This window comes from Cornus florida, unplaced genomic scaffold (genome assembly GCF_030987335.1).
Source record: "Cornus florida cultivar Cherokee Brave unplaced genomic scaffold, ASM3098733v1 CherokeeBrave_3.0.0_Hap2_Chr05, whole genome shotgun sequence".
NCBI classification, from domain to species: Eukaryota; Viridiplantae; Streptophyta; class Magnoliopsida; order Cornales; family Cornaceae; genus Cornus; species Cornus florida.
The window spans coordinates 18,212,743-18,227,442 of NW_026775575.1; the positions used below are offsets into that span (position 1 = coordinate 18,212,743).

Consider the following 14,700-nt stretch of genomic DNA (forward strand, 5'->3'; position numbering starts at 1 on the left):
ATGCTTATAATGAAAGATGAAGCTATTTCATTATCCAAGTTAAAAAGTATATTATCTTCTTCTTCGGACTCACTTCCCTCATCTTCTTAAAGGTTATCTGATATATCAGGAACATCTTTTCTACCATCACGATTTTTCATGCTAAGCTCCATGTCGTGGGCTCGAGTAACAAGCTCTTCAAATATGCGAGGCTTAATCCTTGTAGGATGTAAAGAAAGTCCCAATGCATTTCTTGCATACACATCTCTACAGTAAAGATTTTTGACAAATCGGTCCTTGCAGTTAAGACTGAGTGCTCGCCACCGATTAACGTAGTCGATTACAGGCTCATCCTTCTATTGCTTCGTGTTAGTCAATTCTATCATACTAACCATATGACGAGTGCTATAAAATCTGTTCAAGAATTCTTGTTCCATTTGGTCCCAATTATCAATTGATTCTGACTTCAGGTCGGTGTACCACTCAAATGCGTTTCCTTTAAGAGAGCAGACAAACTGTTTAAGTAGTAAGTCCCCATTATTTCGGGCATTGTTGCAAGTCTCGACAAAATGGGCAATGTGTTGCTTGGGGTTGCCTTTTTCGTCAAATTACTGAATTTTTTGAGGTTGGTATCCTATATGCATCCTCATACTGTCGATTCTCTTTGTATAGGGCTTTGAGTACATGAGAGTGCTCTGTGAGATGCCTCCGTATTGGGCTCGGATTGTATTCATTATCATATCTTGCAATTGTTCGACAGATAATGAAGAAACTGAAAAAACATGATTGATTTGACCAACCGCCTGTTCTGTCATGGGCATCTGGGGTATTCCATGCGAGTACCTTGTGCTGTAGAATTAGGATTCCCAGATGGCACTGTTGTGACGATGGTGGTGTGAAAGTTGTAGGATTCCCAGATGGCACTGCTGTAGAAGTTGTAGGATTCCCAGATGGCACTGCTGTGGAAGTTGTAGGATTCCCAGATGGTACTGGTGATTCACCGAAAGTCTAAACTTCCAATTTATTCATCAGTGTAGCGATTTGCAAGTCCTTCTCTTCAACAGTCTTTGTGAGGTTCTCAATGGCATGAGTCATAGTTGCTAGTTGTTCCTCCACCGTGGTAGCTCCAGTCATCATCGTAGCGATCACATCTGAGTATGATAGGCCTTGAGATTCAACGTTCCTTGAAGTGATTGATTACTCTAAAGTCTGACGTGGTGACTCTGGGGGTGAACCGACACTAGAATGAGCATGATAGACGGAATGAGGTGAATCTGGTGGCAGAATTTCCTCTAGAACAACGTCAGGGTTCTTGACATGTTGAGTTTTTACGTTTGCCGGCTTTGTAGGATTGATTTTCACCAAGCCTTACTGATGTTTGGATAATGCGATTGCCTGGGACTTGCTATGTGTCACAAGGCCCGCCAAGGTACTTTCATCACTTGATTTGGCCTTCGTGCCACTTTTCATGTTGGCTTTGGCTTTGACCTTTGTAGTAGCGATGTTCTTTTGGGCTTTCTTGTCTGTCTGAGTCTTAGGGGGAGCCATAGAATCTGACAAAGAAGAAACTTGATGGTAGGAGAAAAAGATGAGAGGCAATGGAGGTTCCACCGGCCGTGCTAAAAATTTGTACACATAAATTTTGTAGTCTGCAAATAAGAACAAAATAGGGAGCAAAAATAATATTTTATTAAATTGAAAAAATTGTAGTACAATCCTCTATAATATTCTTTACAAAGAATAAGGTCATCTGATTCGATCTCCTTTTTGTTAGTTGGATTCAAGGGCTGCACGAGCTTGATCTTGAATCTTCATGAGATTTTGAATGAAGAACGGCACGATTTGATGTACTTGTTGTTGATCACCGTAAAATTTAATGAAGAACAACACGATTTGATGTGCTTGGTGTTCTTCACTTTTGGGTTTGGATGGTGGGGATGAATATTGGTAGAGTTTTTGTATTTCTCTCTGGAATTCTGGATTTCTGAATTCTGAATTTGTGTCCCCTTTCCTCCTTCCTTCAAGCCTCTATTTATAGGCTTCTTGGATTAATAGGATGATGACATGTGCCATATCCTGATAAGGATAAAATCATAACTGGGCGGGGTCGGTTATATTATGATAATTATCCTTAAAAATAATTATTCCAAATATATTTTATTAGCAATAATTATCTTTTCATTTAATAATTTGGGCTGGGCTAATTAAATAATTTAAGTGGACCAAGTTTGAGCCAGTTAAATAACTTAATTAAACATTAAACTCATATTTGATGGGTCAATTTGTTAAAACTGAAGTCTATTAAATTTTTAGTGTCTACCCACCTCTTATGTGGTCCAATAAAAATAAAATACTTTATCTTTTGTTACACAAGTCAAAAAAATAAATAATGAGAAAATAAATCAGATTCTACCCAAATGAAATCGGGTAAAGAGGGAAGAAAATGGTGGAGAAAGGGTTGAAGGCCGGTGTCGGAGAGAGAGAGAAACAGAGACGTTGAACCCTAGAAAAAAAAATTAAAAAAAAATAATAAAAATTAAAATTTAACCCTCTTTACCCAATTTCATTGAGTAGGATCTGATTTATTTTCTCTTTCTTTATTTTTTTGACCTGTTTAACAAAAGATGGCGTATTTTATTTTTATTGGACCACATAAGAAGTGAGGATATAGTAAATCCTCACTAGTGAGGATCTAAGTATTGTCCCTCGAATAATAAGAAAAAATTTCAATAAAGTTGTGAAAAAATGTTATTTTGTTAGTTTAGATAGTATTTACTTACCAAAACTATCCTCCTGATTTTAAATACTAAAAAATAAATTAATTTTGTGTTAAATGAATCATCTTTATACCCAATTGTTTATATCAATTTTTAGAAAGTAAATAATAAAATGATAATAAATATTGTTTATATTCATATTTGAATTAGAATAAATTAAGAAAGAGTGGAATTTAGTTATCACATTCTTTTTATTTTGTATTATTAATAATAATTATTTATATTCATATGTAAAAGGTAGTTCACTTATTATAACATATTCATGTTATTGTTGGAATATTAAATATATAATTTTTTAAGCGAGAAACCAGCAAATATCAACTGTTTAACTTATCCCATGGAACAGGAGTATTGGTCATTATGATTGAGCATAAAGGTTTTGTAAGATTGAACTTATAAAATCACGATGCTAAAACTCTGCATGTTCTGTGACTATGTGGAAATTGGGGTAAAATAGAAAACTTATAAATAAAATAATAGATTTTTCGAGAAAATAAACTAGTTTTTTATGCGGGTAAATATTTTGAAAAAAATTCATTGGATGTGAAAATCTTACTTTTTTTCAAAATTATACCTTTCCCTCTAACCAAAGTTTTAAAAAATTTAAATTTTTTTAGTCTATTTTTATTTCTATCTACTTCACGTTAACCAAACGAACCCTTACCAATCACAAACTCCAATTTGGAATGTCAAAAGAATTTGTTCTCCGAAACCTTGAATTAATCAATTCGAACCCAACGGACATTGACTTGATCTTATTTTATAATGAACCAACTCATTTCTAAAAGATACGATTCTGTTTTGTAATCGCTTTTTATTCGTATTTTTTTGTTTCGGATAGTGTATTATATCGAAGGTAAGTACGGAAGACTGTTTGATAACGTTTGTTGTTATTTGAATAACATCAAAATATTTTCAAAAAAAAAAAAAAGAGACCAAAACTTTGATGCTTCTGGTTATTTTCGCAGTATAGTAAAATTAGTGATTCAAAATGAAGAATGAAGTTCTTATTTATTTCTTATTACGTTTGATTTGAAGCAATGAGATATGGGCGGGATTCACACCATTTGTCTAAAAAGTTTTCATTTTCCTTTTTAATTCAATCTAGGTGTGAAATGCACATGGTTGTGATGGTGTGAAAGGCACATGGTAAATTCCATTCACATGGTAAATTCGAGTCAAAAAAAGAAAAAATAAAGGACATGGAATCCTTCAAATTAAAGAAACAACGGAACAAAGTTCATTTATATTTGAAAATCTATTTAGAATATATTATCTATAAATTTTTTTATAAATTATACTGATCATCTCGAAGTATGAGCAAATTACTGATCTAATATTTTTTTATATATAAGTATGTTGATCAAATTTTATTAAATGATAATTTATATCTTTTCTTTGTATAAAGTGTAATATAATAAATTATTATAATATACTAGTAGTATTGACTTTTCACAATTGAAGTCACTCTTTAGAAAAAATTAGAAGTAAAAAATGGTGAACATGCCAATAGTATATGAAAAGGCAATAGGATAAGGGAAATGAAAAGGAAAAGTGAGGAAAAACAGACAAACTTGTGCTACACAACATGGGTAGCTTCCCAAGAGGAGAGAATCTACATATGCTTTTGAGTATTACACACTTGGACACAAGTGGCCTGTCCCTGTGGCCGCCTTCTCTTCTCCTCTTACTAAACAATCATCAACACCCCCCACTACAAATTTATATATATATCTATATAGATATATATATATATATATATAATCTACAGAGTACTTTCCTCTTATGCATCGAACTCATTTTTATACTTATACTTCGTCGATATTCATTTTCACTATTTATAATTTAATTATGTTGTTTTGAACTTATTCTTGTACTTAGAGCACTCATTCTTATTATTTATTACTTGATTATGTTGCTCTTATCCTCACATGTTGGAATGCCCGTAAAGCTTTTTTGTCTTCCTAAATTGTGGACTAAATTGTACCGTTGGATTAGTTGACCTTCTCGATTCCAATCAATCAAACGGCTATTAATTTTTTATAGACTCACGTGGCCCGCAGAAACACTAATCTATGAACAAGTATGTTGTATGGCATTTTTGAGATTCTGGCCTCATATAATGTCGGATTTCTCGCCGGAACAGAGATTTGCTTACCCATTATAGGTGATATAATAATAGTTTTATGTTAAATCATAGTGTTGTCTTCATATTTAAAATAATAATAATAATAATAAATAATGTGTAATGCTATAAAAATGGACCAGTCAACTTCTAATAGAATATATATTTTTTCAGAATTTTTTTTTTTTAAATCACAATTGTGTACTCTTGTTGGCCCTGTTAAAGTAATGCAATAATGGGAATAATCAATAAATTCACAGTTCGTTGCAGCATGGGTTAAAGCTAGTAACAATATATATATATATATATATATATATAGCCTGCCTGTCTTTGAAGCGAAGCTACATATATAAAGACTCTTTGGGTAAATTTTTTGGGAAGTTATTCTTTCCTTAATTCAATAATTCCACTTTATATATATATATATATATATATATATATATATTTTTTTTTTTTTTCTTTCTGCAACACATGACATGACTGTCACCCGTGACTTGTCCTGTATATATTCTTCCCTTACAATCAACTTAATGTCCATTTTGTAAAAAACACAACACAGTAAAGCTGGTGGACCTAAATCTTAACCAGCAATCCAATATGCACTATAAAAAGCAGTCATAAGTGCCCAATTTTATTTATTTTTTACCTAAAAAAAAATTCTTAAATATCCACTTCAGTAATTTGAGGGTTATTTGGGTTCATTTTAGAATTAATTGTTAAAAAAATTAGTTTGAATTAGTTTTGAATGTACTGAAAATCTCTTCGATCTATATTTTTACCTTGATGTAAGTGAAACCTATATTTAAATTTATCCATTATATTCAATAAATAAAAATTCTGTAAGCCAAACAAATCAACTAGAAAAATAGGCGTCAATATATATATTTTTTTATGAGTTAATATATATATATATATATATATATAAGCGTAAATATCATTACTATTCAAGAATAAGCTTATCATATAGTTCAAATTTGACTTGATAATAAATGAATTTATGACTGAATATAGTGTGTTATGGTTTCATTGAATCTCTTAAACAATAGAGTCAGAATTGTTCATGGGGACAATTTGATTTAAACGTTAAAACCTATGAATAAGACTATTAATTAAGATAGTTTTATCATTACAAATTTCCATTTTGGACAATCAATCTCTGAGAGCTCTGAAAAGTCGGATATGAAAAATACTCCAATCTCTCTCAACTCTTCATCATTAATGGACTTCTTTGATGGCCTTAATCTAAACTTTTATACATGCCTCTCAATTATAGCCTTTATGATTTGTCGTCACATAAGTGGGTTCCTCATATTTTCATTGGCTGCTGCACTTCCAACTTTACAACCAATTGTCATGTGCCACGTTGCAGTTGTAAAACACAATAACAACCCTATTATTATTTTTTTAATTACCAACTCATATAAGGTGTCCGCCGTATCAGTCGATCTGGGACGTATGAGCTAGTTCGTAATTTTTTTTCAAGGGTCCAATATCATTGCACATTTAGTTTAACCGATTTATACTGATATTCATCCGAATCTTTTACACCGCGACTGCAAATCATAGTGTCTGTATACTGAGTTATTGATATGCTCAATCAATTTAAATGTAATATTTAAGTTGATTGAGAGCATTTTTTTAAGAATATACGAGATTGACCAACTTAAATGGTACATATAGATTGGTTGGGACTATCAAATACCTAGAAAGTACGGACACTTTTACGAATGAGATGTACCCGTGTCGTACCGGTGTCGGACACCAACACTCTTCGAACACGGGATACATGACACTTTATATACGTGTCCATAAACAAAATTAATTTTATTATTTCGGACACTTTGCTAACACTTCCCGGACAATAGTCTACTCATTAATCTTCAAAATAATATGAATAATATCATGACAAATAGAATAATGACATAATTTCATTTTCTAATTCATTTTAATGCAACTCTTAGTATAAAAATTATAAATGAATTAAAATTTTATAATACTATTACTGAATAAATGTATAATAATAAAAATTTATATTATTATAGAGTTGTGTTCACGCGCATGTGCTATTCTTTTAAAATTTGACGTGTTAACGTATCGATTTCATATTGTGTACGTGTTACATAGCCAATGACTGATCTATTCCCATAAGGAGTGCATATATTACTTGTAAAATATAGAGAAAATTACATATAAATGGAGTCAAAGTTCCATATTTACTTAGAGACTGAGTCAAAGTTCTATATTTCTCTAAAATGGATTGCTGAGGTGGCACATGGTTTTTTACTGTTTAGAAAATTGTGGTGCCTAAAATGCCCTTCCCTAACAAAAAAGTAGTACCTTCAGTTCAAAAAAGTAGCACCTTCTGAGAAAAAGTAGTACCTTCGTGGGTGTTTAAAAAATATAGTACCTGGACGCCAAAAAGTAGTACCTTCAGTTCAAAAAAGTAGTACCTTCGAAGAAAAAGTAGTATCTTCGCGGAAGAGTATTTTAGGCACCACAATTTCTAAACAGTAAAAAACCATGTGCCACCTCAGCAATCCATTTTAGAGAAATATGGAACTTTGACTCAGCCTCTAAGTAAATATGGAACTTTGACTCCATTTATATGTAATTTTTCCTAAAATATATACATATATATATATATATATGTATATATATTTTACATGTATATCGGATACATGTATATATAGATATACATGTATATATATTAATAATTACGCACCAATTTGCAACGGAGCAGGGGCCACAACTCGCCAACCCAACAGCCTTTTTCTTAAAACGGTTAAAGAACTATATACATTTAGATCCAATCATCAATGCATTTCTCTTGCATCATCCTTCCTGCCAATATATATGTAGAACCTAAAGCACGGCTATGGCTATACACACACACACACACACACACACACTTCACTCTTCCTGCGGTTATATATAAGTTATAACTTGTACCATATAGAGAGAGAAGCTGGAGAGAGAAGCTAGATAGCTAGCACATATTTTTCCTCAAAATTCCCCCATGGGTTGTACATTACCCTTTTCACTCCTTCTCCTCCTCCTCCTCATTGGTGTCTCCTGGTGCACCGGCGAAGTCCGTCCGCCATTTGCTTGCGACTCCGGAGACCCGGCCACGAAGAATCTTCCGTTTTGCCGGACATCAAAGCCGATGCACAAGAGAGTGAGTGACCTCATCGGACGGTTGACACTGCAAGAGAAGGTGAAGCTGTTAGTGAACAATGCTGCAGAGGTGCCAAGACTGGGAATTAAAGGGTACGAGTGGTGGTCGGAGGCCCTTCATGGGGTCTCAAATGTGGGCCCCGGTACAAAATTTGGCGGGGAGTTTCCCGGGGCCACTAGCTTCCCTCAAGTCATCACCACCGCTGCTTCTTTCAATGCATCCTTATGGCAAGAAATTGGACGGGTCAGATTTTTCTATATAATAATTTATATATACATATACATACAAACTTACCGTAATTAATACCATTAATTTAGACATTTTGGACATGTTTTTTGATATAATTTTATTAAGAGTAGTTAGTTATTTTCTGTATGGTTAAGAAAAGCTTTTTTGTTGTCTTCTTTATGTTTTAGCCTGTAAATAAGGGACCTTTTTGGCCTTTGTGAGCTGGCTAAATGCGCAGATAGAAATGCATACCAAAATAAATAAATAAATAATTCTTTTGGTTCTTGACTTACCAAACTACCCATCAATGCCATTAATTCATTTGACTGACCAATTTTTTTAGGTTTGTGCCCAATTAATCATTCTTGACCTAGCGAACTATCCACCAATAGCATGAGGGGAAGGGAACTCGAGTACATACACATCTGATGAGGGAGTTAAGCATTATATTAATTTTGTTCAATAACATGCAATTGATCCACTATCCAAATTTTTAATTTTATATATGTGTGAGTACTGCCATTAATTAACACCTTATCATTAAAATTATTAAAATTACATTTTCCTCATGTTTAATTATAAAGTCTCTATTCAATATTCCCAAACATAATTGTTTTAGTGTTACTTTCTAGGAACCCATCATAACATAATCACACATGTTGATAATATAAAAAATAAATTTACCCGTGAAAAATTCCACCCTAATTAATACTCCCATTTTGGAGAGTAATATAGTCTAGTCAGAGAGGGTTAGCTACTAAAATGAGGGCAAGTTGGTAATTTAAGCAAGTAAAGACTGAAGAAACTTATATGTGTGTTAAAAAGTAAAGAATGCTAATGTGCGCAGGTGGTGTCGGATGAGGCGAGGGCAATGTACAACGGAGGGATGGGTGGTCTGACGTATTGGAGCCCAAACGTGAACATATTTCGAGACCCGAGGTGGGGACGTGGACAGGAGACTCCCGGTGAGGACCCAGTGTTAGCCGGTAAATACGCGGCCAGCTACGTGAAGGGGCTACAGGGAAACGACGGTAACCGGTTGAAAGTTGCGGCTTGTTGCAAACATTACACAGCTTACGACCTCGATAACTGGAGTGGCTTCGATCGCTACCACTTTAATGCTAAGGTATGCCACCTGAGTTTTGCAGTGTAACACATCACACGTGAGTCGTGACCTGAATCTAATCATTCATTCCTAACCGTTCATTGGCATTTTGTCTACGTCAAGAAAAGCTTATTTTAAAAAATTAAGAGTTACTCCCGATTACAGAAAAATAATACTTGCACTAATTACTTAGGCAAAATAATTAGACTTATTATATTTAATTAGGCAATACATAACAAATATAAAAAATAAGACCCTCCACTTTCTTATTTAATGTATTAATGACCAATCATATATAATATGCCTAATAATTCTGCCTAAATGATCGAGACAAGTATTTTGTCTACATCTAAAAAAGCTTATTCTGAAAAATTATAACGGTAAATATGAATGTATTGATTAATTTTTACCATTCAAAAGGGTGAAAATTTTTTTAAAAAAAAGAAAAAACCAAAATGCTGACATAAAAAAAGAAAAATATTATTTGTCGTCCAAATTACCCTTACTATTTCTTAGGATTCACTTTTTTGTAAGTATTACTTTTGTGCATAAAGTATTACTCTTATTCACATATAATATCACTTTTTGTGTACATAAGAATTACTCTTTTTCAAAAGAATTATGAATACATTGAATTGAGCACAACATTTTATTTTTTTTCACACTGCAGAAACAGAGTATGATGTTGCATCGAATTCATGATAAATTTAAGGAAGAAATTATGAGGAGGTTACTCTTTTTCAAAAGAATTATGAATACATTGAATTGAGCACAATATTTTATTTAAAAAAAATAAAATAAAATATACTCTCAAACACGCAAATATTTACTACGAGATGAAACTCAACACCTTCGTTTTTGATAGAGCAGATGCTAATCCACATGAACTACTCAGGGATAGATACAATATCGAGAATTGTAAAAATAAAACAAAATCATATAATCTTATTTATTTTTATTATATATCTATCTTGATGTTTTATTGTATGATGATTAATTAGGATTTGCTTAGTTTGTAACTCTGATAATAATTTTTAGTTTTTTATTTGGTTTAGTTTTCTTAAAACTCAGTTATAATAAAGTTCATTTTCAGATAACTGTCTTTTATAATTCTCTAATATATATATATATATATATATATATATATATATATATATATATATTTTGAATTCTTGAGAATTGTTTTAGACCCTTAGGGTTTGCTTGATTTGTAACTCTTAAAACAATTCTTAAATTCAGATAACAGAGAATTTTTCTCAGAGAACGAGGGCATATTTGATTTGTAATTATGAAAACAATTTTCGGTTTTCAAAAAACTGAAAATAGTATAAAAAATTCTGGATGGTTTAGTTTTCAGAAAATTATTTTATGAAAATTCAGTTATAAAAATGTTGTCAGTTTTTAAAGAATTATAAAAAATTGTTCTCTTAGAACAGTTTTCTGAATTCTTGTGAACTGTTTTAAGAGTTACAAATCAAGCAAGCCCTAATCTTTTATAGTTCTTTGAAAATAATTTTCTGAAAATTCAACCAAATAAAAATTTTTGTACTATTTTCAGTTTTCAATTTTTGAAAATAAAAAATTATTTTCATAATTACAAATCAAGCATGTCCTTAGTTTTGCACTAAAAATTGTATGATTTTAGTGTAATTGTAAACTTGTGAGAGTGAAATTCAAGATACATGAACTGTGTGAGCAATCAATATTTGCATGGACAGGTAAGCAAACAGGACTTAGCAGACACATTCGATGTACCATTTAGAGCGTGCGTTCTTGAAGGTAAAGTGGCAAGTGTTATGTGCTCCTATAATCAGGTCAATAGCATCCCCACCTGTGCTGATCCAAAACTCCTCCGTGACACCATTCGTCGTGATTGGCGCCTCAATGGGTATATTACATATTCTTTTCATCCTCCATTTTATTCAGGCGATTAATTAGATTTATTTATTAAAATAAAATAATTATGATCAGAGCTAAAGTGCTATCCATTTTTTATTATTTTTATAATAAATTACAAATACTAACTAGTATGACAAAATATCATTTTAATTATCTTAATTTCAAAAGGTACATTGTCTCGGATTGTGACTCAGTTGGAGTTTTCTATGATAATCAACATTATACATCTACACCAGAAGAAGCAGCAGCGGATGCAATTAAAGCAGGTAAGTCCTATATATGTCGCCTAATACAAAAATCACATAAAAATCATATATGTATATATAAATTGTTAAATTATTTTTTTTATACGTAACCAGTACATTCTTCTTATGTAAATTTCAAATATGTACAATTTAGGCTCCGTTTGTTTGAGTAAAAAATATTTTTCGAAAAATATTTTATATATTTTTTGGTGTTTGGTTGTGGTAAAATATTTATGAAGAAAAACAATATTAAAACCTAATAATTATAACTTATTTTTCAATTTTTCTTATTTTACAATCCACACCCGATGAAATCGACCTCAATCTCAATCTAGATTTTTACCAAACACCTAAAAATAAAAATAAAAAATTATTTTACCTAAAAAAAGATTGAAATAATCGGAATATTTTGCGCCTTATAAAAATCGAATCTACTCCTTTATCCGCTCAACAATTTTTTAATTATTGGTGACATGATTTTTACACATATTGATGTCCGGAGCATTTTCCATATATATATATTCAGGTTTGGATTTGGATTGTGGGCCTTTCTTAGCGGTACACACAGAGGAAGCCATAAAGAGAGGGATACTGAATGAAGCAGATGTTGATGGGGCATTAGCTAATACACTTACTGTCCAAATGAGACTGGGGATGTTTGATGGAGAGCCATCGGCTCACCCATTCGGGAACCTAGGTCCTAGAGATGTGTGCACCCTGGCTCACCAAGACCTTGCTCTTCAAGCTGCTAGACAGGGCATTGTTCTTCTCAAAAACCATGGTCCTTCCCTCCCTCTGTCCCCTCGCCGCCATCCAACCGTTGCAGTCATCGGACCTAATTCAGATGTCACAGTTACAATGATCGGTAACTATGCAGGTAAGTCGTTTACACCCAAATGCCCCTATAGTGACTTGCATCTTCCTAGACCTTTCTTTTTGGAAGGCGATGAAGTACCACTGAGCTACGGTCAATAATTCGTTCTTTCATTTTCAGAAAAGAAACATAGAAAAATAAAACTTAATTTTACCTTAGCTTAATTTGAAGTGTTAGGAACCAAAATCATTAATACAAAGGCTCTGTGTAACTCATTGATTTGTTTTGTGTTGGGTCATAATATTTTCACTCACCGACAATTATAAGGATTCTAAATTCTAAATGTTGCATTTGATGCACATATACATGCATGGGACTAATTGTACTATGGAGTTTAGAGCCCAACCCAAAAACTTTTTTTTCTTTTTTCTTTTTCTGATTTTTTTCTAATTTGTTGATTCACAAGGTGTTGCATGTGGTTACACAACTCCTCTACAAGGGATAGGGAGATACACAAGGACAATTCACCAGCAAGGTTGTGCTAATGTGGCTTGCACTAGTGACCAACTATTTGGTGGAGCCATCGATGCTGCCCGTCAGGCGGATGTGACCGTTCTGCTGATGGGCTTGGATCAATCGATTGAGGCGGAGTTCAGGGATAGGGCAGGGCTCCTTCTGCCAGGACTCCAACATGATCTTGTGTCTAAGGTTTCCAAAGCCTCTAAAGGCCCAACCATATTGGTTTTGATGTCTGGTGGACCCATCGATGTAACCTTTGCCAAGAACGACCCACGCATCGCCGCCATCCTCTGGGTGGGCTATCCTGGCCAAGCTGGAGGAGCTGCCATTGCTGATGTCCTATTTGGAACACATAATCCAGGTGTATATGTTTCTTCTCTTCCAAATTGATATTCTTTTATCTCCTTTTTGGGCCTCCCTTATTTTTGGCATATAAATCATCTTTTTAGGACATAAGAGCCCAATACTAGGGTCTAAGTAATGGAATAAGGCCTAATTTGGGCTTTTTGTGCATTAATCTCAATGAAGCCTAAATCTTATATAGTTGATCGTTGTTACCAATCTAATTTAGTTAGAAAATTTTAATTAAGCCGGTGGTTGTATTAGTATTAACTGATTAGATACTAACATATAATGGAATGACAAAAACAACCAATTTTATGACACTTTGATGTGTATGCATTTTCAGGAGGGAAGCTCCCAATGACATGGTACCCACAAGAGTACCTTTCCAAGGTGCCAATGACAAACATGGACATGAGATCAAAGCCATCAAGAGGCTACCCGGGCAGGACCTACCGGTTCTATAACGGACCAGTGGTTTACCCATTTGGACATGGAATGAGCTACACAAAGTTTGTTCACACCATCGCGGATGCCCCAACCGTTGTCGCGGTTCCCCTACATGGCGGCCATGGTTTCTGGAACACAACCATTTCCGGCAAGGCGATTAGGGTAACACATGCCAAATGTAATAGGCTCTCGATAGGTGTACATGTCGACGTGAGGAACTCGGGCTCCAAGGACGGGTCACACACACTGCTAGTCTTCTCCACGCCACCCGCGGGACAATGGGCACCACACAAGCAGTTGGTTGCCTTTGAGAAAGTTTACATTGCCGCAAGGACACAACAAAGAGTTCATGTCAATATTCATGTGTGTAAGTATCTTAGTGTAGTGGATAGATCTGGAATTCGAAGAATTCCCATGGGTCAACATAGTCTTCACATTGGTGGTATCAAGCATATCATCTCCCTTCAAGCAGCAGCATTGGGAGTGATCAAGTCATGATTTTTTGTAGGAGGACGAGTTTGCCCACGTGCCTTTTCTGGTAATGCCATTTGTGTCCCGTCTTCCTCTCGAATACCCCTATGATTTTTGAAATCGTCACTTCATGATTCAATCAATAGCTTGACCAAATAATCTGGTCCTTTGTAGAAACAAATAGGAAAATTCAAAAAATACCATTATTGCTAAGAAATTTTGTAAAGGACATATTCTATTTGTTGGGATTTATATGCCCTGGCATAGCAAATTCCTGTTTGGATTAATTGACATATGTTCCTGACGTTTCTGAAATATTTATGTTTTACACAATTGGTGAATTCAATGTATTATATTTCGATTCACTATGAAATTGATAGTGTCCATGTAATTACAAGAAATATTTATATATATGTATGTGATGGCAATCAATGCATGATATATAAATAGTAATTATAAATTGTTCATAGTCGGTAATTATGGATGGACTCATAATTAATTAAGACTTGAACTGGATCCGCGTTAGGTTGAGATATATTGCGAGAGCCGTCGTATGCAATTACTCCCTATC

At 33.6% G+C, this 14,700-nt stretch overlaps 1 protein-coding gene across 1 annotated transcript; it reads left to right on the plus strand.

The window, feature by feature from the left end:
• The first annotated feature begins 7,687 nt into the window (after positions 1–7,687).
• LOC132306157 (probable beta-D-xylosidase 2) lies at positions 7,688–14,462 on the plus strand. The gene is made up of 7 exons (XM_059803413.1): positions 7,688–8,299; positions 9,132–9,410; positions 11,108–11,277; positions 11,457–11,554; positions 12,060–12,410; positions 12,814–13,227; positions 13,555–14,462. Exons 1-7 carry the CDS (start codon positions 7,898–7,900, stop codon positions 14,154–14,156), a joined length of 2,316 nt encoding a protein of 771 aa, XP_059659396.1. The 5' UTR covers positions 7,688–7,897; the 3' UTR covers positions 14,157–14,462.
• Positions 14,463–14,700: the final 238 nt, after the last annotated feature.

What these genes read in the sequence shown, in the direction of transcription:
- LOC132306157 (XM_059803413.1), top strand. Translation starts at nt 7,898, where the DNA reads ATGGGTTGTACATTACCCTTTTCACTCCTTCTCCTCCTCCTCCTCATT. An exon ending in AGCGGATGCAATTAAAGCAG is followed by an intron (nt 11,555 to 12,059) that starts GTAAGTCCTATA and finishes ATATATATTCAG; the next exon opens with GTTTGGATTTGGATTGTGGG. An exon ending in ATTTGGAACACATAATCCAG is followed by an intron (nt 13,228 to 13,554) that starts GTGTATATGTTT and finishes ATGCATTTTCAG; the next exon opens with GAGGGAAGCTCCCAATGACA.